Raw genomic sequence first — 27,999 nt, forward strand, 5'->3', positions numbered from 1 at the left:
CATCTATTTTATTCTGCTGTTTGTTACAGCAAGTTATTAATAGACAATGCATTGAAAAGGAGCTTTGATGCAATTCATTTTGTGCTTCTAAACTTAACAGAGCCATAGACATGTTTTAGAATAAAAAATGTTTATTAAACCATTATACATCCTTAAAGACAAAAGAACATGTGAACACCAATATAATAGGAAATTCTACTCTGTAGTGTGATTAGTTTGACTGATGTCAGAAATAAGCTTCTGTAATTCTCTGAGTCTAGACTCCAACCACTGAGGTGTGGTGTGGGTGTTACTTTTGGCCTGTAGGAGGCGCTGTAGAGCTTTAAGAGCACACTCAGCGGTTTGGAGGTGTCTGCTATAGTCATCTTCTTCACTGGTCTCCTGACGAGGCCTTTTTGGATATGGCTGGAGACAAAGTAACAATTTAAAGAGTGCATGCATATTTTATTTATATTTTTAGTAGTATAGTATAGTACTTGCTTACCTCAGCTTCAGCACTGGTTTCCACTAAAAGGTTCATTGACCCATAGTCACCACTCTCAAGCTTCTCATTGAACTGGTCTATCACCATAGTCTCCATTTTAAGTCTTTCGAGTCTTGTTGGTCCTTCTTGTTCTCTAACAGCCTAAAACAACACAATTAGTGAATATAATATTGTACCATTCTTGTAGTAATCTGTCATGGCAATCTTACCTTACTCAGATAGTTGACCACCATTGCCTTTGTCTCCTCTTCAGACAGACTCTGAGAAATCACCTCTTCATGATTTGTGCTCTGAAGAAACAGCAGGCATTTCATACTTTAATTTAAAATTCAGTTTATTGATATTTGCTAGAACTACCTAACAAATGAATAGTGATTACCTCTGCAAACTGAGAAAATGCCTCTAACGCATGGTGCTGTACTAACCATGGCGAACTTGTGAGAAGCACCCTAAAAAGGCTGCTTAATCTCGGCAGAATTTGGCTCTATGGGATGAAGAAGTTATGTGTTTTATCAACAGCATGTTGTAATTATTTAAAAAAAATAATGAAACATTCATAAAGTACTTGAAAATCAGGTGGGACAAATATCTTTCCCATTGAGGACAGAAACTCCAGAGTGGCCAGAAGCAGTTCATCCACAGACTTCAGAGACACCACAGCCTCCACACACAACAGAGCCTGAAAAGCTACTAGTTAGTGGTACGTTCACAATAGATGTTTTTTCAAATGATGTAAATACCTGACAAATGACTTGAGACTCCAGGTTCTTTGCCAGAATTGCAGACATTAACAGGAGGAGCTCCAGAGTATATTGGAGCACTGTATGTGATTTTATCTGGTAGAGAATGTATATATCACATGAACTATGTTCTTCATTAGCTTCTGTGTAAAAATGCATCTCACCTGGTCTGGATTCATTCGTAACCAAATCTGGGTGATCACCTTTACCATACTTTCTCTGTATTGCTCTTCTATCATCTGCCCTCTAGCCACCACTAGGAGGACTAACAGTACAAGGTTCTGCAAAGAAAATATACTATTATACTATACTAAATATATTTATGAAATCATGTCCTCATTAACCTTCAGACTTTTTTCTTAGTTCCACACCCAAAGGAAATAGATTTTTTAATACGTAATTATTATCTGTAGTTGGAACGAAAACTGGGCTCCCAGACCCACAAGGTCAAGGACAAGTTGTTGACAATGGATAACAAAAGTGAAACAGACACGAGCACCCAAACTATGTGCAAGTGTGTTTTTTCTTACCATTTTGCTAACATGTCTTAGTTTATAGTCATCTTTTTGCCAGTCACTCAAACTCTTTTGAGCAAGTTCGACAATGCCAGACTCAATTATGCACCGTGTTTCTTGAGAAAAGGCTTTCAGGAGAACATGATTCCACACAGCCAGATTCTCCATCACTGATGGTGGGAACTGCTCCACAAACTTTATCTAGGAGGCAAAACACAAGAGAAAGGGCATAAATCTCTAACTAGGTAGGTATACAGCCTTTATAACTTTAAGGGAGGTGGAGATAAATATCAAGCAGGGGGTTATGTTATCTACCATTGCAAAGCTCTGGTTGAGCTTTTATCCTGAACAAGCTAGATGTGATATAAATAGGAACGGAAGCCCTAAAAGACCTTTGTAAGAATAAAATATTTGTTTTGTCATTTGTCTGTTTGTTTTTTTTTTATTCAAAACCTGATGATTTGGTGTCATGAGGAAAGTCATTCTCCTCAGTAACAGACCCAGGTGGGAACATTGGTAGGATGCAGTGGGGCCACTTTTCACCTGAAAGAAAAAGAAGAATGCAGAATACAGTATGATAAATACAACAAACTAGAAGATTGCACATTTTCAACAGTCACTACTACCGAGTACCTACCAACTGAGCAATGAGGAGGGCATGATGCAGACACAGTTCTGCTGTCCCATACCTGCAGAGATGGACACTGTTAATTCCCAATAATATCTTCAGAACTTTTAAAATGTTTGAAACCGCTGAATGACAAAAGGCAGAGAGTGACAGAAACATGGGATATGATAGAGGAAATAAATATAGTTGATGTGTATAGAATGGTAAAAGCCATACCGTACTGTGAAACACCAAGTGTCTATTGCCAACAAGGCAGTGTGAGTGTCAGGCTGTAAAACAGAACGGACTAAACACTGCTCCTGAAAAGAAAGGAAAAAAAGAAGGGAAACTTATCCCATGGATCGACTGGCAGAAACTAATCAGTGTGCCAGAATAAATAGTGGCAACAGAGGCAAAGAAAATTAGAAGTGAAAGAACAACTTTGCCTCAATAGGTGGAAATCCTGCACATTCTGGCTTTTAGAATGTTTGTACTATGATATGGTATTTTCTGCTTTTAATTCTCACGTATCAAATGTAATTAAGTTTACTACTATGATAATGAAGGCAGTTAGTGATTAGTAGTTTTCTAAAGTTTTTTTGCAAAAGAGAACAATCTAAAATTAGTAATCATTACAGCAGTAATTGAATTTCAACTAACCAGCAATGGAAAGTAAGCAGGTGGAAGTGTAGCCACGCTTGCACAGAGATGAACACAAACATGTTGGTGAAGTGTGATCAGAGCCTGAGCCTGACCGTTCATCATTACACCTGGCAACCACACCGGGTACCTGCCCTCTGTGTAGCACCTCCGGAAGCTACTAACCACAGCTTCATACAGAGGAAGCCTGAAAATATTAATACTGGATATTTAATCTGTGCTTTGTGTTTGAATTAAGAGACAGTATTAACAGTCACCTTTGTGTCTCCTCTGAGAAGAGTCTTCCAGTGTACCACAGCTGCTGCACATCCTCTGGTTGCGAACCCAGTTGATCCATGACACTTACCAACAAAAGGCACTGAGACAGCTCATGCTCAGGAACTAGTTCTAAACAAGTAAAAATTACACATTTAAAATCACAATAATTTCATGAGAAATTACAAATACGAGAACTGTCTTTTAAAATGTACTTGAATTTGGGTGCAGAGCAGCTTCAGCAAAAGCCTGTAATGGCAGCAGCTGGAACAACAGTGCATCCAGTGGGATCCGGGCAGCAACATTCAGCTCCTCAAACAAACCAGGAGGCAGCAGAGGGGAGCTCAGGTTTGGAGGGAACTTACTGTTGAACAAAATAAATATGTAATGAACGTATGGTTCTTTGTTCTCAACAAACATAATACATACCTTAAAATTTTGAGGTAGAGTTGATAAAAGCGGTGACAATATTTTGTCATAAAAGAGCCAAACTCCTGAAAACCAAGACAATTATTATTATTGAAATGCTAATACTACCCAGCGTGACATGTTTTGTTTTTATTACCTTTATGTAATGAACTAATGTGTTCCCAAAGAATTTGCACATCTTTGCAGATTTCTGAAACAACTTTTGTTCAGCGGTTTGTGCTGTCTCCTTCGAAAGAACAAATGAGAATTGTAACAATGGCAACAACATTCACCTCTGACCTCACATATTCTGAAGGCAAAGGGCAGGCACCCGTGTGCCGTAAAGTCAACTACTGAAATAGCACAAATACAAAAACATAATTCTGCTGATTACAACTGTTTTACAGATGCCATAACAACCCTATATGTCTTTCTACTTTTGAGACCCAAAAGAAAGCTGAGTACTTAAGTAGAGGTTAAAATTGTGTTACACTGGGGTTATACCTGTAAACTAGAATATTTTATCTGTTCAGCCATCTCCAGACAATTTTGAAAAGATGATAACAGGTTATCACACAGGGCAGTGCTGATGTCATTATGATGCAGATGTTCCGCCAACAGTGAGTGGTACTTTAGGCTGTGTCTGCAATCATATTGGCACTACAGTTATACAAGTATTACAAAACAAGGTCATTTACAGTAACACACTCACTTGATAAGAAATTTCCATGTGTTAGCATGAAGTGCTATGTCCAGGTTGGATATGACTGAGCAAATATCCAGCAGATTGTGGATGACTTCAAACATAAAAACAATAATTAGTATTTCTTTATTACAATTTACAAAGTGCTATAAATGTTATGTTATGTAAATGTTACACTTGTTATAGCAAACATGTATTCTACCGGAATTAGGTATTGACTTTGCGATATACACTATATAAATCTAACAGTGTAACATCTATGCACGCAAAACCAAACAATAAGTCCAGTACACACCAGTAACAAAGTCAGAGACCTCTTCATCTGAGGCAGTGCTGTCCAAAGGGACACGGTCCAAAACCTCCAACAAGCCCTTCTGCAGGGAATAAGCTGCTTTAAACAAGGCCTGCAGAAGATCGGCCACTAGGGACAGGCGGCCACAGTAAATCACCTCACTGTCCTACAAACGTAAACAAAAATGAATAACCTGAGTATTGAAGTGCATAAAATATGAAAGCATAAGAAAAACAAACTGACCTTACAATGCTGAAATGTGTAATTAAGAATTTTCAGGACACAAGTTGGCAAAGAACGAATCATATCTAAATATGGAGTGTTATCAAACGACCCCACATGCCGCACACAAGCTGACAGGGAATCAATTATCTGCATCACTGACTAAAAACAAAATTAAGACAGGTAAGTTATCATCTGAATGTGAAAAGCAAGAAGAGTGTGTTTATTATGGTACCTCTAGTATTCTTCTGAGAAAAGCACACAGTTCTGTGTTTTGGCTGGACAACCCGCCGACCTGGTCTAAAATCTCTTTCAACATGCTGCCAAACACTGTGACAGCCTGTATATGTCCCAGGAACCACAGAGAGCATTTAAAAAAACTGAAATATGATTATGCTCAGATAATATAAGTGAAGGTGCAGTACCTTCGGAAGGACCTTCGAGAAGCACTCATCTTCCAGCTCGGACAAACCAATGTGAGGCAGGAACTTATCTGTGATTATCTTCAAAATACCTGGCAAATGCAAATAAACAGTCAAATATGAAGTATCACAAACCAGCTGTTCAGTGTTTCAGTGAACACATTATCTGTGCATGTAACTTACGTATATGATCATCCCAGCTTTCTGATTTGTAGTGCAAGGAGTACAACCAGTTAGGGTAAATGCATAATGTATGTAAAGTTTGATTTTAATATACATTCAGTATATATCAAATCACTACAAGCATGTAAATACATTTAATTGTAGATGGACAATATTTTTCTGAGCAATATCATTATGCATGGCAAAGCTATTATGTAATTGTTGGAAAGCAGACGTGTTCAAACTATGACTACTGACCCAAATGACCTAAAGTATTCTCTATTACTGATATCTTTTGTGGATTCTGCTTTCTCAACTTAAATAACTGAATTTTCTTGTCAGTCTACACAGTCTTAACATAAATGTTTCAAACTTTGTTAAAGCTGTGGTACTCAGTCAAACCTGCTTCAAACGCATATTTTTTAAGAATTCATTTCTGTCCGTGACCCTTCGCTTCGTGTAAGTTTCAATTTAAGAACCTTGGTGAAAAACGTTTGAACACCCTGTTCTAAAGCACTGACTAACACTAGGGAAAGTCACTTAATGGTGCCAGTTATTCCCATTAACAAAAAGGATATGGTGAGCTTGGGGAGGACAGACTTAAGCTCCTGGCGGCACGTTTCCGGGCTCCACTGCACCACCTCGTCTAGGAGAGAGGAGTTGGTCTGGGACATGACAGTAGCCTCCTCTGGGACACATCAGACTGCAGTCATCCGGACGATATGTTTAAACACCGAGTGACTCACTGCTATCTGAAGATAATCACTCGACACTCGTCAGTCTTCAATGTTGTTCCGGAAATAAAATAAGTCATCGTTAAAACGGAACATGCTATGTTGTGGATAAGAGTTGGCATTACATTTACAAAGAATTTAGCTTGACAGCATTGTAGTTCGTTATCTTGTTAGATTTCTTACCATAAACTCTGTAATTAAAAGGGAGTTTTCAGATCTATGTGTATGATGAGCTGTTTGTATCCGTCAATGCAATAATATTAACTTTAAGAAACACAAAGCCGTTTTCAGTGTAGGAAAAGGAAAAAGGAAGACCACAGTGCGCGCGGTTGTTTTGGTCGGATGTGACGGAGAATCCAAAGCTCTTTGCTGATTGGCTACAGCCAACCATTCAGAGCTCTTGTAAGTAGACCATACTAAAAACTGGATTAGGCATTCCCATGGATCTATAATGGGCATTCCCCCTCTGACCGACTTGTCGCCGCTCTGTTGTTACCGCAAATCCCGGGAGCGTGGGCCCAGAAATAATTCTCCCATAGGGCGCAGTGCATGTTTGGAGGAATTCAAACTGCCCGTGTTGGGCTGACAGGACATAGACAACTTTCACAAACGTCGGATTTTGTAGGGATTATTTTCTATTTTCACAGCATAAACTTTTTAAAATTCCTAAATCCTCAAAGCACCTAAAAGTTAACTTTTTAAGACTTAGCCTAGCTCCGGTCTGAGCCTGAGCCGGCTCCGCTGCGCACGTTACAGACGTCACACGGGTGGGAGGAGCTAGCCCGTATTGAGAAAGTAAATGTAGAAGAGAAAGTACTTTTTGGCCCATGCGCCAGTGAACACACACCGCTGACAACAATACGACACCATCTTGGGTTCACTCTCCAGATTTTATTATAGTTCTATGAAGTAGACCGTTGTGGCGAACAAATTAAAGGGCCCATATTACGCTGTTTTCTGATCTGTTTACACTATTCTAGTGTTTAGACTATTCTAATGTTGTTTCCGTCTTTAAAAAAATACCCGGAGTTGTCTTTATGTTTCATTCACATACGTTTAACGCTCAATCCTGCATATTTACAGAGTTCTTCTCTCAAATGGAGGACACTGTTCCACCTTCTGATCTCATGCGGTAATACAGAAAGTGATCCACTGATGTGAATGAAACAAAACACAACCCCAGGTATGTTTTTGACTAAAAGTGTACAAGAGTCAATTTGGTGTAATATATTCCCTTTACATTTATGAAGACCTGGCTGATAACAATGTATCTATTTATTGTCTTTCAAAACACTAAAGAACACTATGTTTCTTTTTCTCTCTCTCTTTCTCTCTATAATCACCATCATTGTAAACACAGAGTATGGTTACAGTTGGTTAATAATGGTTAACAAATCTAATAAATATATTAATTATTATTTTTAATCAAACTTGAGACACATGCATGCTCATTACCACTTGGTTCTGTTCGTTCATTCACCATATTCATAAAGCAGGCTTACAAACATGCTGGAGGTAAGCCAGGTGAAGTGTCTTGCCCATGGACACACCATCAGCATTAGTTGGTGCAAGAAATGATCTGCCAACCTTTGGGTTAGTTGCATTATGGGGGGAAGGAAGCGTACAGTCCCTGACAAAAGTCTTGACGCTTATCCATTTTGTAGAAACAAAAGCTTATAACCTGACTTTAAATTAATCAATTGGTTTTAGAAATGTCTCATATGAAAGCTAAAACCCTCCCAAATTATGCTCAATATACTAAAACAAATTTGCTTCACTGAAGAAAGATTGATCATTTGATGAACACAGAAAGGTCAGATTTTGGCAAGACAAAAGTCTTGTCACCTACAGAAAATTGAACAAATAATTTACTTCAAATACAAAAATATGTTACATAACGTCAGTGAATTAAGTAGTGGTGCTGTGAGATCCATATTTAATATCTTGTATCTTGTAAATTGAGCATAATTTGAGAGGGTTTTAGCTTTCATATGAGACATTTCTAAAACCCATCGATTAATTTAAAGTCAGGTTATAAGCTTTTGTTTCTACAAAATGGATAAGCGACAAGACTTTTGTCAGGGACTGTATACCATGGTTACCCAGAGCCCAATGTAGGAAAGGGGATCATGTTCATTTACCATAAACCAACAGGTCTCAAACTTTTCACAGCAAGTATCACCAAAGATCATATTTACTGTCTGTGTATTCAGTTTTTGTTTTGATTTGCAACACTCAAATTAGAATAATCAAAAATACTCTAAGTTACACTCTCTCCAGCCTTTCCAATCAGAGTCTCAATGATTTTCCTTTGGGCCGCTCATTTGAGACTGCTTCTGGAATGCTATTGTTTGTTGATAAGATCTGTACAGTTGCTGTAAACTCCCGCACTCGTGTAGCTGTATTGTTTCCCAACAACTGAGGTGTGAGCTGCCACTGCTTAAGGAAAGGCCATCATGCTTTATTGTGTTCAGAAGTGAAGTGCATATATGGATCTCTGATGGGGTTGGTTAACAAATAAGTCGGTTACAAATAATACAACTAATACTAACCTACAGTTTAACTGATGAGGGCAGGAAAAATATTATTGGTCCCCTACTTGGTTCTTTTGTCATGTGCAGGTATGTAATGTCCGTAATATAAATAATCAGGTTTAAAATGTTTTCATTTAATTAAATCTGAGAATTACAAATGCAATGCACTGTGTTGATATGGGCATAGACTGACAGTTTCTATACTTTGTTTCAATCCAAGTTGTATGCCGTTTTGTAAAGCTTTATCCATTTTTGTGTGGATGATTGTGTAAGAATTAATTAAAATTGGAGGAAACCTAGTGACCCCCAGTATATTAGTAAAATGATCTCTTTCTGCGTGAGAAAGCTATTTTTACCAACAAAATCAAGCCCTTTCCAGAAGTATGACTATCCCTTTTCCCTGCTGAGCTGACCCCAGTCTGTGAAGAAAAGAGGTTATCAGTGGAGAGGAAACTGGCTCCACATTTGCAGCAGGATTTAAAAGGAAGATTTCATTGTTTGTTTCAGTGAGGCCATGAGGTGACATTCTGCAGTCAAACCGCATCCACACATGCAGAGGTGAGATAGTTGAGCCAGGATGGAAACCAAATTTGGTCTATAGAAGAGCAGGAAGTACTCCAGCACTTAACAGAATGTTCACTGCAACTATACCCATATATAATGCAGTTTAAAACAAAATTTTGTACATAGAATGAACAATAAGGCCAATTATTTTAATACCTGCTGGTTTATTAACACATTTTACTTTCCTGAAAACAGCAGATCCAAGTCAGAAACGAAAGTGATGTGAACCACCCATTTGCTTATCACATTCTAATACAACTTTCCTTTCAGGATGTGCAAGTGGTTCCAACAAACTCACGCCTTCCGGGATGGACTTTACGCCTGGCACATTTCCAAATATATCAAACACAATACAGGTTTACAGGCGGACTAAATCTATAATAATGCAATAGGATTGATGCTGAGCCAAAGGCTTCCGCAGACAAAAGTTGGAGTTTTTATTTTTTGTCATCAGACCAAGTGACCTCATAGCCAGTAAAGGCACTCTTAAGCTTCTCTGCAGACTCTGCATGGTCAGCTTTGCCAAAAGCCTAAACAAAAAACAAACAAAAAAATGAGACTTTGAAGTGGCATAGGCAAATATGTATAACAGTTATAATTGTAGGGTAATAAACATACAGTTGATTCACCAAAGACTCTAATTTTTTTGTCAGATCTGTTGTGCTCGATTTTCCCTCCTCCAAGACATTTACACTCCAGACCCAGGGCCTCCATGGTTGGACTTACTTTCTCAAAGATGTGATCTGAAAAATATATGAATATCATTAAATTGCAAAAAATGAAAATTTTCTGTGTTGTTGACATTAGTGTGTTGGCATTAGGCTATGATATTTTTTGTCTTTTATATCTGGCAGCTGTGACTAGTAACTCCAAAATGCACACGCCTATCCAAAAAAGACTTACGTAATTGCTATACTGAATGATAATTGAGCATACACCTGTACAAATGGACAAACTTACTGTGGTACTCTGCACTTTTCGTGCCCCGAACTATGTGCTTAAATGCATCGCCGTCTTTGACACTGATTCTTAATAATATGTATTTGAATGTTCCCTCTGGATCAATCTCTACATCGGGGACTTTAGCCAGAATGTCTGCCATTATAATCTGCTTTTCCAAACCCAGGACAAATTTTTCGTCAAGAGCGAAGTGGGCCAACTGCGCACAAACCGACGACTCAAACCTTCTACGGTCTGACGGTCTTTTCTTAAAGGGACACCCGTCAGTTTTTTTACGGAGTTGTGGCAAGAGATTAGCAGGCGCCTCCTACTGACAACAAACAAGAAGTTCAAACGTAACATGAGGCAAGTGAGGCTTCATTCATGTTTTTAAGATTTTATTTATGCCCAGAAAAACCTCCCTGCTGTTCCCCTATCATATAATCTACATTATGGTTTGGTTCATGAAAGGGGGACTGCAATTTAAAGTTAATATTAATAGGTCTACTTTTAGAAGTTTGACAGTTTTAGGATCAAAGTAAAATGTTTGCACAAATTTTAGGCAAAACATTTTATCGTGAGCTACAATTCTTGTTACAAAACAAAAAAGACCTTGTTGACCTTCTTGTTTTCTTCTTCTTTGTACCTGTTATGGCGTTCAGTTTTTTCACGAGTTGTTGAGTTGAAAAGGTGATGAACTTCACTTCTTTTAAATAAAAAAGGAAGGATGTCAAAGGCACCTCTGCTCCAGGACCATGTTTCCTGCCTGTGCCACTGAAAACAAAAGAACATAACTGGATGTCAAGATTTTAGTTCACAGAATGCTGCCATTTTGCATTTATATATCTATGTTCTCCTGAGGTTGAAGTTTCCAGGTATTTATAGGCTGTAATCCTGATGCTTTTGGCCAAACATGACTAATGATGAGAAAACATATAATTTGCAAACACACAAAGGAAAAGATATAACAAAGACTGAATATTTACATTAAATATAGTTAATCCAACAAGTAATTATATATTAAGTTGATGTCAAGAATGAAGAACATTTCCGGGACCTCACATGGGTGGGGGTGTGGGGGATTTCCACTGAAAATCCTAGTCGTGATGTTACTTCCCGGAAAAGTGAAACTCACTAGTGTAAAGTATAAAAGCAGTAACAAGGTCTGCGTAGATTCAGATGCTACTTACTGCCTTGTGCTGCAAAGACCACCACACGTTTGAGATAGAAGAATCATCCACTGGATTTTACACACAGCAAAATGGTAAGAGTAGTGCAATAAATAAGTTATATTTTTCATAGTCTGTGGCTTATAATACATATTACTTTTTATCAGATGAACACCGGATCAGTTCAAACTTCTTCAGGCAGGATCAGTTTGTTCTGCCTTTACTCAGGTATGATCTCTCTAAATATTTATCTTTTTTCATTCATTCATTGTGTTGCCAACAAATCTCTTTTTCATTTTTAGCAATGTTGTTTTGGACAAGCATCAACTGCTGGTCTTACCACTATTCAGAAACAACAATGAACTGGCAAGATGCAAGAGCCTGGTGCCAGAAGCATTACACAGACATGGTTGCCATCCAGAACCAAGATGAGATAACATACCTCAACAACCGGCTGCCCAGAAAACCCACTTACTACTGGATTGGCATTCGCAAAATCAACGGTGTGTGGACCTGGGTAGGAACCAACAAGCCTTTGACAGAAGAAGCAAAAAACTGGGCATCAAGGGAACCCAATAACGGCAACAAAAATTCACAGAGTGAGGACTGTGTGGAGATGTACATCAAGAGAGAGCGTGAGGAGGGCAAGTGGAATGATGAAAGATGTGGGAAATTCAAGACTGCCCTGTGCTACTCAGGTAAGATGTTATATTTTTAACCTTTTATAAATTAATAAAAAAGAAATACACATTAACTTTAGAAATCCATGAGAAAGTAATTTAATTTTAAAGCCAATACATCAATTTTTTTTTTTTTTGTTAACCAGCTGCCTGCAAAAATGATTCCTGCTTATATGGGGAATGTGTGGAAACCATAAACAGCCACAAGTGTGAATGCAATGAGGGTTTTTATGGAGAAAAGTGTCAGCATGGTAAGAAACTTGAGTTGTATTTAATTTGCCTTTTTCATTCTTCGATATTAAGTCTTTTTTGTCTTTGTTGGCAGTGTATTATTGTAACAAAGATGAGGTGACAGTGCCGGACAATGGCAGAGTTAACTGCACTCACAAGTATGGGGACTTTGCTTATGATTCTGAGTGCCAGTATTCCTGTAAGGAAGGATATCAGCTGAGTATGCAAAGACCTCTTCAATGCACTGCTAAAGAAACATGGTCGGATCAACCACCAACTTGTGAATGTAAGTTCAAATACAATTTTGTATAGTCATAACATTAGTAATAATAATGCAATAATATTAGGAGTAGAAGGTAAAAATATATCTCTTAGGCCAAGTAGGTAGAACACACAGTTTAGTATCTATACTGAGCCACTGATATAAATGATTTACAAATGATCGACATCTCAAAATTTTACTTACAATTAAGATAAGTAAACCATAATTTTAGGGGTAATTAATTGTACTCTTACTTCTACATCTTTCTACACATGTATTTTGTCCCTTACAGTGATACAGTGTCCAGAGCTGTCCAATCCACAGTGGGGCTTGGTGACATGCTTACATCCTGTGGGACCCTTCAGTTACCAGTCCACGTGTATGTTTACCTGTGAAGAAGGCTATGAACTCACTGGGTCTCCAACACACACTTTGTTATGTGAGCCAACAGGACAGTGGAATGCATCAGGGCCATCTTGCGCTGGTAACATTTAAAGATCCCCATTTCAAATGATTTTTCTGAGAAAAATATCCTCTTAACTATTCGCTATAACTGACACTGAATTCATATTTATCTAGCTGTTCAGTGCCCAACTCTAACGGAGCAAAGTAATCTCATCATCACCTGTGACAACATCACCTTTGGAAGTTCATGCAGCTTCAGTTGTGCGACAGGCTTCTCTCTGGTGGGACCTAAAACTATAACATGTACTTCATCTGCAGAGTGGAGTAGCAGCATGCCATTCTGTGAAGGTAAACACATTTTGTACTTCTTTTTTCACCACTGTAGTATAATATAGAGTTAATATTATTACTTATGTGAAGTGAATACATTTGCCTATTTTTGTTATCTTCTAGCTGTGCAATGTCCTGCAATCTCAGTAATGGAAAATGCTGTTGTGAACTGTGAAGGAGATGCCAAAACAAAGTATGCATATGGAAACTCCTGTAGCTTCAGTTGTCTGCCAGGATATAATCTGGTGGGGACAGAAGCTCTAACATGCACTGCATCAGCAGAGTGGAGTGGAAATGTCCCGTACTGCCAAGGTATGGTCCAACTGAGATTACATTAAGATAACTGTACTCTTACTTGACTGGTGATTAAAAGTACTACTGATAGTCTATTTGTTAAGCATTTTTCTAACCATGCATTTTGTCCCTTACAGTGATACAGTGTCCACAACTGTCCAAACCACAGTGGGGCTCAGTTACATGCTCTGATCCTGTGGGACCCTTCAGTTACAAGTCCAGGTGTATGTTTACCTGTGAAGAAGGCTATGAACTCACTGGGTCTCCAACACACACTTTGTTATGTGAGCCAACAGGACAGTGGAATGCATCAGGGCCATCTTGCGCTGGTAACATTTAAAGATCCCCATTTCAAATGATTTTTCTGAGAAAAATATCCTCTTAACTATTCGCTATAACTGACATTGAATTCATATTTATCTAGCTGTTCAGTGCTCAACTCTAACGGAGCAAAGTAATCTCATCATCACCTGTGACAACATCACCTTTGGAAGTTCATGCAGCTTCAGTTGTGCGACAGGCTTCTCTCTGGTGGGACCTAAAACTATAACATGTACTTCATCTGCAGAGTGGAGTAGCAGCATGCCATTCTGTGAAGGTAAAAATATATATTTTATTTCTTGCCATTAAATTCTATAAAACAATCATTATAATCCCCTCATTAAAGTCTTTGTAGAGGCTACTGTAAATGGCCTTCTTTATGTGAAGTGAATACATTTGCTTTTTTTTGTTATCTTCTAGCTGTGCAATGTCCTGCAATCTCAGTAATGGAAAATGCTGTTGTGAACTGTGAAGGAGATGCCAAAACAAAGTATGCATATGGAAACTCCTGTAGCTTCAGTTGTCTGCCAGGATATAATCTGGTGGGGACAGAAGCTGTAACATGCACTGCATCAGCAGAGTGGAGTGGAAATGTCCCATACTGCCAAGGTATAGTTCAACTGAGTTTACACTGTTATACAACTAAAATACATGATTATTAAAGTGTTTTTTTTTTCTGTTCTAGCACTGTACTGTCCAGTGCTTGAGGAGAAGCCAAACCTTACAAAGACTTGCAGTAGCAAAAATTCAGAGCTGGCACCTGGGGCTACTTGCAGCTTTAGCTGTGAACCTGGCTTTCAGCTTCATGGAGAAGAAAACCTCCAGTGCACAGAAGATGTACAATGGGATGTAACCATGCCATCGTGTGAAGGTATTTAGGAATTAATTTCATGACTTATAAAACGTCAGTGACAATTCATGTAATTACTGAAATTAGTCTATGATTGTTGCTTGTTATAAAAAAGTTCGTTATTGCCTATTATAATATGTTAATAGATGAGACAGTTGTTCAAATGGTTGTAATGGTTCAAATGCTCTTGTATTTATAGCCACACCATCTCAGGAGACTCTCATTGCCTCAGGAGTGGCAGCAGGGGGCGCTGTTTCACTGACCGGTCTGTCCCTGGCTATGTGGATCCTCAAGAAACTCAGGAAAAGGGCATCTAAGTTTGACTTGAGCAGGTGAGAGTTGCCAGCAATTAACTCATGTATTTTCATTTATATTATATGCATATTTTATTATCATTTGCTGTTGTTTCTGCAGCTCTGACATTGACGTCCCTCCACAGCACTACAAAAACAGCATTGACAGCCTCATATAGAAAGTTCACTGTGAAATATTCCCAAAGCACAACATTTTGAGTACTTTGAGACAAACTTTGGTGTTTGTCTATATATATATATATGTGTGTGTGTGTGTGTGTGTGTGTGTGTGTGTGTGTGTGTGTGTGTGTGTGTGTGTGTGTGTGTGTGTGTGTGTGTGTGTGTGTGTGTATATTGTATGTATTACTCCTAAGGGGCTTTCTACACAAAATATTGGAGCATATTGTTCTACATTACATTACTATGTGCATATATGTGAAACTGTACTGTATGGTAATTGTGCATAACATTTATTTAACAGCAAAAAATTATATTTGTTAACTGTGAATTTATTTATGTAAAAAAGTATATATTTATAATAAAATATATTAATAAATACACATAAAGGTTTGCTTATTTTATTTTAAAACTATAAAAATCCAATCAACATAACCTTCACACTAAACTTTCAAACTTAAAGCTAGAAATTTTAATAATTTGTAAGAAACATTTGGTGAAAAAAGTATAGACATACATAGTTTGTGACTGAAAATTGCTGTGATAATAGACAAAATTAGGCAAGCAATCTGATATTTAAAAACTAAGTTAATGTACAAGAAACACAAACTTTAAAATCTTCTTATGCGTTTTGCCTGTTTTATCCCAATTTAATGAAATGTAAATGTGGTGTTGTGATTAGGAAATCTAATTTATATAATAAAAAGTAAGTTAATTAGCTAATTACTACCCACTTCTCCCTCTAACTGACAAAACTAGTGACTGCGAATTTCTAGTGTCTTCAAAAAGGGTAAAAAAAAAAATTCACCACTTGCTTCTGTTCTTCTAGCTCTCAGGACACTTATACAATTGTCCCTATATGCTGCACATAAGGAAGAAGTGTGAGAGAGTCAATGTGTTTTACAGATCAGCACTGATTAGTGTGTTTATTTTAACAGGCAGGGCTTGTGTCAGCACTTTAAAGGAGCTGAAATACCACTTTATGTTGTCTTACTGTCTGAATACAGTTCTGTATTTTTATTTATTTATTTTTTTGTACTATGAATTAATCTTACACATTTCAAGATAAATATGTATAAATTATATCAGTGATCCAAACTGGCAAATGGGGTTAAAGAGAAGTCATTTGGATCTGGTTTGTGGTTACAATAAAAATCCAAACAAGACTCTTCCTCCCAGCCAACCTTGTTTTTCATCAGCCACATTCATTGGGTGAGGTAAATTTCCAGGTATTCTTTGACAAATTTGGATAAAAACTATAATCTAACATTTAACTTTCTCTCATATTCTTTCAGCTTGGGACTTGGGATTTCAGAGCTGACAACATTATGAACTGGACAGTCATTGTACTTGGTAAGTAAGCCTTCCAAGTCTCCTGAAATCTTAGATGGGCAATTGACACTTGTTAGCACATTTTTTGAAGGAAAGGTACAATTTTGATTTCTAGTGGAAAGATTGAGGAGCAATGCTCTCTTTGCCTGGTAAATCCAGACCGAAATCCTCTGTAGATCAGTCTATGGGAAATGTAAATTTTGGTTGGCCAAGGCTTCCCAAACCAAACTCAAGAACCACTACAAAGTGGAGCTAAGTGGCAGATTTTATTAAGGTATATTAACAATGTATTCACTCATTTGTATGACTTTTACAGAGTACAAATAGGCTGTATTTCTCAAAAGTATATATAGACTCTAGAGTCCTGTGAATACAGTTTAGACTTGAGACTGTGAGTCAGTTTCCTCCCCATCAGTTTTATGCAGTTCACATCTTGAAATAATAATTTGAATTTGCTTTGATAGCAGGTTCTTTGGTGGGCATCACCATGGGTTGGACATACCACTACTCCAATGTAACCATGAACTGGGCTGCGGCCAGAAAGTGGTGCCAGGCCAAGTTTACAGATATGGTTGTGATCCAAAATCAGTTGGAGAATGACTATCTAGTCTCCCTGCTGCCCCAAAGAAACTCCAGTCCATACTTCTGGATCGGAATCACAAGGACTTACGCAAACGAGACATGGAGGTGGATCGGGAATAACAGTACTTGGATGGGGAGTGAATCATGGGACGAAAATGAACCCAACAATGACCACAGTGCCGAGTTTTGCGTTGAAATCTACACCAGCAGAGGGCGCAAAAGGGGCAAGTGGAACGACGAGAAGTGTAGTGTGCTGAAGTATGCCACATGCTATAAAAGTGAGGGCTCATAATAATGATTTTTTTTTACCTACGAGAGACCTCCTCATATTATCACAGATTTTAACTTTGTTTTACAGCTGAATGTACAAACATGACATGTGACAGAGGAAGATGCCATGAGACCATCAACAAAGTAACCTGCCTTTGTGAACCTGGTTTTGTGGGAGACAGGTGTGAAACAGGTGAGATAAATTTAGATATTTTGGGGAAAATAAATTAATAAATACAGTAAATACAATTTTGAACACAATCATATTTCTATTCAGGAAATAGTTTTAATGAATATCCTCATTTGGCCAAGTTTTGATTACTGTATGTTTTTATCCTTGAAAACAGAAAATACACATGCCTAAAATATTCAGACACATCAGTGAGAGTTTAGGATGGGAAAAATATAATTCAGGTAAAATAATTAATTGATTAAATAAACGAATTAATACTTTTAAACATTTGTTAAACTACACAGAGATGTTCTACAGTCAGTCAGGTACAAAAAAACACAAGTGTAATTTCAGTTTAAAAAAATGTTTTTGTTTCAGTAGCCTATATTTAGTTTTGCATGAATCCATTTCTTTGCTCTAAAATACAGTAGTTTTGAATGACATTGGGTCAATAAAAATAATACTTGAGATATCTCAGTACCGAATTTGTAATATTTAAATTACGCCTACATATCCACAATGTCTGTCTTGGTTTAATTTCTTCTGGTATTCTTCTGTTGGGCTCAAGTGTTACCGGCTGCAGCTGCGGACTGTCCCCCGGTGCCCGATCCTGATAACGAAGTGCTCAGCTGCTCCTCCACGAACCACACTTTCAACACCACGTGTCGCGTGACCTGCTCCTTTGGCCTCCTCACCATCGCCTCCGCACACATCACCTGTCAGACCAACGGGCTCTGGAGCGGGCCCAGACCTGCCTGTGCAAGTAAAAAGCTGTGTTTATGTTGATGTACAATGCACAAATATTATAGTGTTGCATTTTTTAGGTTATAAGAAGGCGTTGTTGGCTGTAGCTGGGAGTGGAGCCATCTCAATCCTCTGCTGCATATGTTTTTGCTGGATGCAACACAGGAAAAGTAGGTGTTTAGATGATGAAACTGAAGACAGTGTTAATATAATACTGATCTTTTTATAATTCTTTGTAGGAAAGAAAATCAACCAAATAAGGTAGGCAACATGTATGAATAAGCAAAATGAGAATTTCTTAAACAAAATTCATCTTCCTTGTTACATTTTTACATTGTATATTTTGCTGTTATTTTTCAGCCAAGGTGTTGAGGAAGCAAACCCCTCCAGTGCATTGTCAGGATAAAAAATGTACATTTAATTAAAATCCCTGCATTTCTACCTGTGCTATGGGATACCTCATATTTATCAGTATTATATTTTTTTCACTGTTGTATTGGGTTCAGTGTCTGGTGGAAGCTGATATCTCAACTTGACTGTGTGAACTATTTCTGAGTGCACTAGGTTCTTATCAATGTTTTCTAAGTGGTTAGCTTGTTTCTGTTGAGGACACCACCCTGCTGCTACTATGTGCATGTTGATTTATTGGTTGTTATCATGTTTCTTCACACGCTTTAAATTCTCTGCGGGGAAAAAAAACATCATTCATGTTTTGAGTGACCATCTACTGTTGCTTCCTTTAATTGTAAGGATTATGATCCAAAATGAGACCATCATTATGTAATGTTTATATACAAAAAGTATAGTTTTCATGCTACAGTATGATTGTCTGCTGATGACAGATGGTGTTTGTCTAAATTCTGCTCTGGACAGTACTACATCTGTGATCTAAGGGTGAAAAAAATAAGCGTTTATGTGCTTGCAAAACATATATTATTTAAATTTTTAGCCAAAGAATGATTTCTGCCTCTGTCTGCTCTGCTTCAGCTTTCCACTCAACATAAATAAGGTTTTCTTTTATGTAAAGCTTGTGAATGCCCCCTGCTGGACGTAGCCTATAACTGTAAGCTATAAAAAGACAGTTTGTGTTTTTTTTTTATTTATGACACTAATTTGAAAAATATTTTAATGTTTAATGAATGAATGTATATTGATTGCATTTAACTGTCCAATGGCAACAATAACTAAACATAACTTTAGTATATGTTATTAAAATTGGCTTCTAGTAGCAGAGGCTCAGAGTTTTTCTTATTGCTAATGCATGATGCAGTGTGTATTATGTGACACAATCTCAGAATTATAAATGTATTAAAGTGGTCATTAGGCTACTTAACTGACACATCATTATATTGTATTACATATATTACATAGGGGGCTTTTGAGGAACAATGCAGAATCTTCAGCACAAACTGGGCATCTGTTCTGGTGCTGCAGCAGCGTGAAGCCAATTAAAGTGGTTAAAAGACAGAAGGTTTTGGCCTATGAAGGGTGCAATAAATAACCAAACTGTTGACAGAAAGTGGTCTGGTGAGTATCACAAATATAATGAGGTTATTGCTGCCTGCTGTGTTCATATGATCAGTTTGATGGGTTTTTTTCTGACCTCCCCCCCTCTGATGTTGGCAACATATTTGCATACCAAGTGTGCACAGTCTTGAGCACAGGAAGGAGAAAAGGCCTTGCAGGTGACCACCTTGGCGTCCGTCCCTGATTGTCTGTTTAATTCATTCATCCACAATAGACTCAAAAATGCATTCACAACAAAGAATGCAGTAGCTCTGAACACATGAGTATGCAGATGCTGGGGCAGATAAAGACACATAGAGCTCAGCTGCCTGGCACAGACATACCACACTGACAGACACTTAGATTGTTCCTGACCATTGACTTCTCCCTGCTGCACGCTCTGATTTCATAGTAGGAAATATGAGATGGGTCCAGGAAAGGGTTCACGGCTGGGGCAAGGAGCCACTCCATACAGTAGGCCTTCATATCTCACAGTCACCCTGGGCACTCTTCCCTGACACAGCTTTCAGCCGCTGCCTTGTCTGAAGACCCCTGTTCTCAACCCCAGGATTGGTACATTCCAGCTGGGCACAGAACCTGGGTGGTCCCCCTCACCCTGCTATAAGGAACTGAAAGGAGGAAGAGACAGAAAAATGCAGCAAAGGCCTTTGCCCAGGAGGAGCACAATGTGAACGTTGATGATGGCGGCTTGGATGTGATACTTACCTGCCCCTGACCCTACACTGCTGTCATAGCACACATTACCATGTGAAGATCTGACCAACAGACAGGAAAAGCTGCCCCACTGTCACTGAGATGGGGCGATGAGTCCTGAGGAAGGGCTGACCTGGTCCTGACTCAAATTCTCCCATCTTATACAACTGCCACCAGTCCCATCTCACACACTGCATGTTGACAGTCATTTATTGATCATTGGCAGGTTGTCCCGCATACACACAGAGAATAAATATAGATTCACTCAACAGTTATTTACATTACTGTTATAATCTCCGTAAGCATTCAAATACATAGTGAGGGATCTGAAGTGTCATGCGTTTGTCTTAGCAGAGGTTGCACAGTAATAATCTTGGACAATATTCAATGACTTCAGTTACAGTTTGTGGTACATTTGCATTCCCATTGATACCTTCATTATTGGTCTAAAAGTCTCAGGAGGTGAAGTATGAGTCCTGCATTGAGTAGAGGCGGTCTATGGGAGTGAGCAGAGAGGAGTCACTGAGGTGAAGGCAGTCGCTGTCTGTCATGTGGCACACAGGATCACTGTCCACATCAGCATACAGGCCTTTAAAACCTATTACATACAGAAACCACAGTTGAAAAGCTGCTTGTGAAAAATCTGTGTGCACATAAGCCTGTCACAACACATTTTGAAGTGCAATATATTGCTACAGAAAACATCACAGAAGATGTTTATATTGAAACTACTTGATAAACGAAGGCACTACTGAACAGTTCTTTAAGTATATAGTATCATTAAAAAACAAACAACATATAAATAGACGAATGACACTGTTGTTAGTTAGTATCTGTAATGAGTCATAGAGGTTACTTATTCAACCATCTGCAGCTCAAATCTTGTATTCTACTAGACTTTAAAAAAATATATATATATAATAATAAAATAAAACAACCCCAAAAGTATAGTTCTGATCATTTTTTTGAACAATAAGTTGATGTCATTATTACTGTTATAGGTCTATGTGCATAAATATATATATATATATATATATATATATATATATATATATATATATATATATATATATATATATATATATATATATTTTTTTTTTTTTTTTTTTTGTTAAAAACAGCTTATATATTTTGTGTGTTCCTGTTAGGCTGTTAAGCTAGATAAATAAACCGCATTGTTAAAAAATAGCCAATTACACCTAAAACCTTTACTAATGTTTACCATAAGGGTGCATGTGGTCCCCAGGCATCTGAGGAGGAGTCAGTCCCTGTCTGAAGGGGTCCAAGTCGAAGTCAGGCTGCTCCAGAGAGGTGAGCCCCATCTGCTGCTGTTGCTGCTGCATGTGGGAGCAGGAGGACAGCTGCTCTATCTCACTCAGGCCACCACAAGAGGGCACTGTGGTGCGGTGGAAATACAAGAGGAGGTAAGGCCTTTTGTCTATGAACTTCGGTGAAACTGAATTGAATGCATGTGAATGAAAGTACTACAGAATTCTTACTTTTAGGAAAATATTAAACAGGACAAAATATGATGGCGCATTGTGGATTGTCACTGCATTGCATTAGGCATCACCATTAGTGGGTCTCATCAAAATTGTAACTAGTACCTAAATACGAGATACTCACTTGAAATATCAATACTGGGTGAAAAACACCAAACCTTTTTTTGAATTGTTTCAAAACAATATAAAAATTAAAAGACCAGGGTAATATTAAAAAAGAACTACATTGTGTTATTAAAATTGGTAATAAGCCTTTTTTATTCCTTAGTATCAAAATTGACATTGAAATTTTAGTATTGTGACAGTGCTTTTCTTAAAACAAACGAACAAAATGTGAGATAATTATTTTCAAAATCAGCAGTAATCTTGGGCACTTGAATACTTCATCATAGTAATTATGTGTGTCAATACCAACCATGTAATAATCAATAATAAACTACTTAATAAGTTAATATTAGTTTTATTACCAATATATTACCTGTATGCTGTTTGGGTTGTTCATGTGGCTCTTGACTTTGCTGCTGCTGCTCCTGTTGCTGTTGCTGCCGTCTGGCAAGTTTCTTCATCTATAACAACATGAGCCAAAATTAAAGAGCGCATACCAACCAACCCACTGTGGGCTCCAAGCCACCCAGCCCGCCTCGTCATAGGAGCATGTTCACTCAGATGAAAAGTATTAAAAAGAGCAACCACACACAAGCCCACTTTGTGAGGAAATATGGGTTTAATCTCCAGGGATCTCTAAGGCAGATGTCATCAGTTTCCTGTTTGAGCAGATAACTGGCCTGATTTGTACCCTGGCATACTGACACAGTGGAGAAAGAGCCCTCTTATCTAAGGCTGAATGTAAGTTTATAGTTGGCAAAATAACCACAAGGACATTTTTTTATGTTAATTATACAATTCTTTAAAAGTACATATTGGTTTGTTTATCATAATGGGATGGTTGAATTTCCAGTTGAATAAAAAGAGTGGGATTTGAAAGATGCAGTGGGATTTACTGTAAAATATCCAGTGAAAAATCAACAAATAAATACACAGTCTTAGATTAATTACATGTAGACCTGTCCAATAACCAGTTCTGCTTTTATCTAGTATTAAAATTTACTATATACAGTAACAGCACATTTGTGTTAAAATGTTCATATAGGCCTAGTGTTATAAATTGAAATGGAGGAAAAAATAAATAAATTATGATAATAAATAGTGATAATTTTGTCTTTTGAACAAAAGACATTGTGTGCATGTATGCGTGTGTGTGTGTTTGCTTATTCTTACTTTGGCTCTTTGGTTTTGGAACCAGACCTGCACCACGCGCACACTCAAGCCGGTCTCTGCTGCCAACGTCTCTCTTACCTTGGATTAAAATACAGGAAGGAGACATAAAAAACTGAGATAGAGGACAACTTAAGGTGAACAAAAGAGCGCATGTGTATATAGTATGTGAACTGTGCTGTTTTATATTCAACTAAATGACAAATGTTATGAATTTAGTTCATACAAATTCTCTTACCTTCCGACATGGCTTAGAAGAGACTTCGAATGAGGCTTTAAACGTGCGCCTCTGCTGAGTGGTTAAAATGGTGCGAGGTCTTTTGGGGCGTTTGCTCTCAGAGTCATCAGATCTGATTGTCCGGTTTCTTTCAAGTTCATCGTCTTCATCTTCCTCATCTTCACTTTTACCTATGTACGAAAAGTGAAAATAAATATTCACTAAAAAGATAATTTTAGGCAGAACAAATGTATTTATAGATGTGGTTGTTGTTCATTAAATATGTGAATTAGAAACATGCTAAACTGAATTATTTGAATAAATAAATCAACTCATTTCTACAGCCCTTAAACCTTACCTTTGTGTAATATTATGTTCAAACTAAATGTCGTAGACTAACAAACAGAAAGAGATACATACTTGTGTCAGAGGATGTGGGGCTGACCAGGCCCTGGTGGTAGTGGTCTCTGGAGCACATGAGCTGTCCCGCTCTGAGCACACAGTGGTCTCCTGTCTGCAGGCGGCAGGAGCACACGCTGCAAGTGAAGCAGTGCAGGTGAAACACTGAGGAGCCTGCGTGCATCACCAGCTCTGAGGAGGAAAGGGGCTCTGAGCAGCCTCCACAACGTACCGCAAACAGCCTGGAACACAGGGACCACAGAGTAAATACAGCAGCTTTTGTTTACAGAGGGACAAGCACCACTTACACATGATAGAGGTCCTGCAGAGAAAATCTGCTTTACTTGAGGAATGTTGCAGAGTTTGTCTGTCACTCGAAAACCTGCCTGTGTCCCCCACATCCTCCCACTCAGACGCATACTCTCGCTGTGGCGGGTGTGCGTCTTAGCGCCTGGCAACACAGCCCTGGTTTAGGCTGAGAGACTGTTGCCGTGGCTGCGGCTGCCTGTCCGGGGCGTGCTCCTGGGGAGGCAGAGAAAGGCACTCTGCAGGCCATGGCTCCAGGACGAGGGGGGAACCAGCTCTCCTGATGGGACAGACCCAGATGCCGCTCACAGGAATTATCCGCAGAATTATCTTTAAGACTGCTTAACCAGAGCGGAACAAAGGCCAAGCCAGCCCCCGAGCAGCGGGACCATTGTCCGCTGTCCGGCACTGCCACATTTCAGTTCTGTCCTCCTGATGTAGCATCATCATTGTAGATAGTTTATCTCCCAGAAGGACTGGGTCAAACACCAGTCACACACAGGTATGAAAAAGTGACTGACCCTCTACTGGTTTATTTTCAGATAAAACACTTCCACCATGCTGTTTCTAATAATAATTTATTTTTAACTTTCTCCTCTGTTTTCTTTTTGTTATAAACCTAAACTCAACCTCTTATTTTAATCAAGACAGGGCTATTCATCTCTCTTAATGATAAATCAGTCGAAACTACAAGTGAAAGATCTCTATTATGTTTTCATGCTTGTTTTGTTTGTTTGTTTACCAGATTCAATAGCAGTGATTAATCTGGTAAACACAGGTTGAGTTGTTCAAAAGTCGTGGTCAGCTACATCCTGAATCCACACATTGCTCAGAGCTCTTTCCGTTGCCGTGGTGTTTCTGGGGAGACTTAAACCATGGGTCAGTCTGGCTTCTTGACCCATCCAAGCCGTCTAGCCCACAGCAATTGTATGTGCTTTAATATGGAAAGCATACCATCTGAAGTATGCAAATTCCTAAGGAGACTGAAGGTGCATCAATACAAGATCTCAATGAGCGTGTGTCAGAGGAATAATCCAAATGTTTCAGTGTTCCCATGATACAGCACTTATTTCAAGATGATGGTAATCTATAATGACAACAGACTACAAAGTGTTTGCATTAAAAGTTGCACAAGCATTCAGGTTTTCGAGAAATGCTTTTCCATTATACTCCCATCCACTAGTTTGTGTTATTATATTCTGGCACAGGACTTTTAAGCCATGTTAATGCATGGGTAAGACTATCTTGGACAATTATGGAGGAGCTTGAAGTGTTTAATATTTCAAAGTTTCCGTCTACATGTTTGGCCCAGAGGCTTTGTCTGAAGAGCGGGAACACTCAGTCACCCTGGCTTTCGACACGGTAATTAGTGACATAATTACTGCATAATAACAGTCAGCAAATATGCCTCTCTCTGCACTGACCAAGCCTTAGACCCTGATGAAGTATGACAAAGAGTAAGGCCTAGTGCAATGCAAGCTCACGATGTTTTGTTGTTTTATTTTGACTTGAGCTGACCTTTGGTTGCTGCTGGTGGAGTGGACAAACCCAGGGCAGATCCTGTTTCTGGATCAGGTTCACCTGGTCCGGAGCTCCACACTGTATCAGATAGAGATCAGCAGGTCAAGTGCAACGTCCATCAGGGGCTGCTAATCTGAGGACACATCTGATGTCCACTCAACTGAACTCTTTGTCCAATATACATCTGCAGACCAGAGGCAACCCAAGTAAAACCAGAATGGAAAAAAACATCCATAAGAGCATCTGCAAAGGCAGACCCCAGGGCCTCTCCGGATACAATATATAATACTGATTTTACACCCAGGGGTCTACAGTGGAGCTGTTGATAATGTTTGGTCTTAGTATAGAAAGTAGCCCCAAACATATATTGCAATGTGACGGAAAGGGCATCTGATTCGAAATTGTGCCAAACCATAGATCACAGACTCAATGCGGTGACCAATGACAAAAAAAGCACCAGGCATCTTTTATTTAATGTGTTATTTATTGATTAACTTGAACTATTTATTGATTAACATAATTTATTATATTTTTATAATATAATTTACTTATATTTACATATAAGTAATTTAAGTATGTATTTATTTTATGTACATCCTATACCATTCAATTATTTACACATTTGTCTCAATTGTAATTAATAATTGCTTAATGATAATAACAAGATTCTATTTTTCTGAGCGGCAAACAAAGTGCTTTTGGGTGGTGAAGCTTAGGCACTGCCAGTGGGACAGGGGCACAGTGGAGACCTCTGGGAAGGACTTTGGCACTCTGCCTCTTGCTAATTGGTCAGGTCAGATATCTCATGGTTGAATGAGTGTCGTCCCATTGCTCGACTCTGAGGCAAGGGTGCTTTTCCAGATGCCACAGCACATGAGTGTACCCAAAATAATTCTACCAGGTCCTGCTGGGTCCACTTTGTTTGGATTTTATGTGTACATTTGATCATTCAAATTACTTGAACAACTCTAGTAACTCTTGTATGACTTATGTCATAAGTGTCAATGATAATAACTCAATGCACTAATTAACATTTTTTAATTAAATTATTTAATTATTGTTGAAAGACAAGAGCGGGATCTTGAGCTGCTAGACATTAGGTCTTGGTGCCAGTCTATGTGTGATCCTGTTTAGTGGATGAGATATTAAGCAGGTAACACTGGACCGGGCCATACACAGTTATAAAGGGGGGGCACCTCTTCGATCAGACCATATGCTGTCCCCAGCTTGCAGTTGCCACGCCAATGGGCCTCCAAGTTTTAACACATTTTGACAACGTGTCAGTTGTGCCTTTCTCCTGGTGTGTGTGAAGGTGGTCAAAGATTTTTTTTATATATACAGTTTGTTGATGTGCGTGGATATAAATGAAGCAATGCTGTTTTCACATTTATGCTCTTCAGTCACTCCTCTCTCTTCCAGTTACCTTGTTTTTTTTATTAGAGCTTTGTGCCAAAGTTGCCTTTACCCAAACAAAGCGTGTTGATTTCTGAGTAGTCATCTATGTATGTAGTCTACTGAGAACTAAAAGCTAAGAAAACATTACTGCCTTGTGCAAGTATACAGCTATGCCATAAACTCATTTTTCTTCAAGGTCAAATCTGCAAAGGTTCTTACAGCAAATGCAAAATTACTATAATAGCATGATAACTCTGACCTTAACCTGAAAAAGCCTACTTGCAATAGTGATGCACATTGAGAAAAGGGTGTGTGTTTACATCCATTGTGTAAAATTTTTACAAATGCAATTTGAAAATATTTTAGACCGCAGTGCTGGAAAGTAAAATATCCACGTTTTAAATTAATCCTAGTTGATGAATGGATTCTGTTTCCTTATACTGTAAGAATGAAGAATTTTAATTAGGCTATAACAAATGTATTTGGGTGTTTAAATAGTAACTTGTAAAAATATGTTTTGTGTATGTGTCAAATAAAATGCAAAGGCTACTCACAGTGCGTAATCCTTTTTGCAGTAGAGTTTGCGGTCACGTAAGAAGCAGGAGTGGGTCAGTGTGTCTCCACACGCCGTGCACCGTACACAGCGCTCGTGCCACAGGCCATCGGTGACTCTGAGGAGATACCGGTCTGTGATGGCTCTGTGACAGCCTGCACACACTGCCTTCTCTGTCATGGCTGCAAATAATGAGAACACAAAGAAAATAATACAAATTATGCGACAAATGTTGTTCCCCTGGGCCAGACAAAGTGC

General features: G+C 38.4%; 5 protein-coding genes across 5 annotated transcripts; 2 read left to right on the forward strand and 3 right to left on the reverse strand.

Moving 5' to 3' along the window:
* Window positions 1-113: 113 nt before the first annotated feature.
* Window positions 114-6,954, reverse strand: firrm (fignl1 interacting regulator of recombination and mitosis). The gene is made up of 25 exons (XM_020933149.2): window positions 6,388-6,954; window positions 6,049-6,251; window positions 5,492-5,531; window positions 5,312-5,400; window positions 5,122-5,226; window positions 4,908-5,048; window positions 4,668-4,830; window positions 4,382-4,466; window positions 4,174-4,312; window positions 3,827-3,916; window positions 3,691-3,755; window positions 3,477-3,625; window positions 3,264-3,393; window positions 3,007-3,193; window positions 2,584-2,666; window positions 2,377-2,428; window positions 2,193-2,282; window positions 1,755-1,940; window positions 1,389-1,505; window positions 1,225-1,320; window positions 1,050-1,163; window positions 864-968; window positions 694-774; window positions 485-625; window positions 114-405 (listed from the first exon to the last, which is right to left on the reverse strand). The coding sequence occupies exons 2-25, from the start codon at window positions 6,142-6,144 to the stop codon at window positions 196-198; spliced, it is 2,754 nt and encodes a 917-aa protein (XP_020788808.2). The 5' UTR covers window positions 6,145-6,251; window positions 6,388-6,954; the 3' UTR covers window positions 114-195.
* Window positions 6,955-9,446: 2,492 nt separating this feature from the next.
* Window positions 9,447-10,505, reverse strand: si:dkey-51e6.1 (uncharacterized protein LOC558617 homolog). The gene is made up of 3 exons (XM_020933228.2): window positions 10,263-10,505; window positions 9,921-10,045; window positions 9,447-9,832 (listed from the first exon to the last, which is right to left on the reverse strand). Exons 1-3 carry the CDS (start codon window positions 10,402-10,404, stop codon window positions 9,740-9,742), a joined length of 360 nt encoding a protein of 119 aa, XP_020788887.1. The 5' UTR covers window positions 10,405-10,505; the 3' UTR covers window positions 9,447-9,739.
* An 862-nt stretch (window positions 10,506-11,367) lies between these two features.
* Window positions 11,368-15,630, forward strand: sele (selectin E). Its single transcript, XM_020933163.2, has 14 exons — window positions 11,368-11,505; window positions 11,578-11,638; window positions 11,713-12,108; window positions 12,237-12,341; window positions 12,416-12,607; window positions 12,876-13,067; window positions 13,163-13,336; window positions 13,442-13,630; window positions 13,750-13,941; window positions 14,037-14,210; window positions 14,354-14,542; window positions 14,619-14,804; window positions 14,983-15,115; window positions 15,198-15,630. Exons 1-14 carry the CDS (start codon window positions 11,503-11,505, stop codon window positions 15,253-15,255), a joined length of 2,244 nt encoding a protein of 747 aa, XP_020788822.2. The 5' UTR covers window positions 11,368-11,502; the 3' UTR covers window positions 15,256-15,630.
* A 1,442-nt stretch (window positions 15,631-17,072) lies between these two features.
* On the forward strand, window positions 17,073-19,526 carry LOC110167770 (L-selectin). The gene is made up of 6 exons (XM_020933147.2): window positions 17,073-17,445; window positions 17,526-17,630; window positions 18,178-18,372; window positions 18,434-18,523; window positions 18,593-18,614; window positions 18,714-19,526. Exons 1-6 carry the CDS (start codon window positions 17,073-17,075, stop codon window positions 18,757-18,759), a joined length of 831 nt encoding a protein of 276 aa, XP_020788806.1. The 3' UTR covers window positions 18,760-19,526.
* On the reverse strand, window positions 18,286-27,921 carry lmx1a (LIM homeobox transcription factor 1, alpha). The gene is made up of 8 exons (XM_055164930.1): window positions 27,743-27,921; window positions 23,984-24,208; window positions 23,589-23,751; window positions 23,354-23,431; window positions 22,554-22,641; window positions 21,796-21,969; window positions 21,007-21,171; window positions 18,286-18,364 (listed from the first exon to the last, which is right to left on the reverse strand). The coding sequence occupies exons 1-7, from the start codon at window positions 27,919-27,921 to the stop codon at window positions 21,029-21,031; spliced, it is 1,050 nt and encodes a 349-aa protein (XP_055020905.1). The 3' UTR covers window positions 18,286-18,364; window positions 21,007-21,028.
* Between the last annotated feature and the right edge of the window lie 78 nt (window positions 27,922-27,999).

This window comes from Boleophthalmus pectinirostris, unplaced genomic scaffold (genome assembly GCF_026225935.1).
Source record: "Boleophthalmus pectinirostris isolate CB_2022bp ecotype Guang Dong unplaced genomic scaffold, ASM2622593v1 HiC_scaffold_7, whole genome shotgun sequence".
In the NCBI taxonomy this organism is placed as follows: Eukaryota; Metazoa; Chordata; class Actinopteri; order Gobiiformes; family Gobiidae; genus Boleophthalmus; species Boleophthalmus pectinirostris.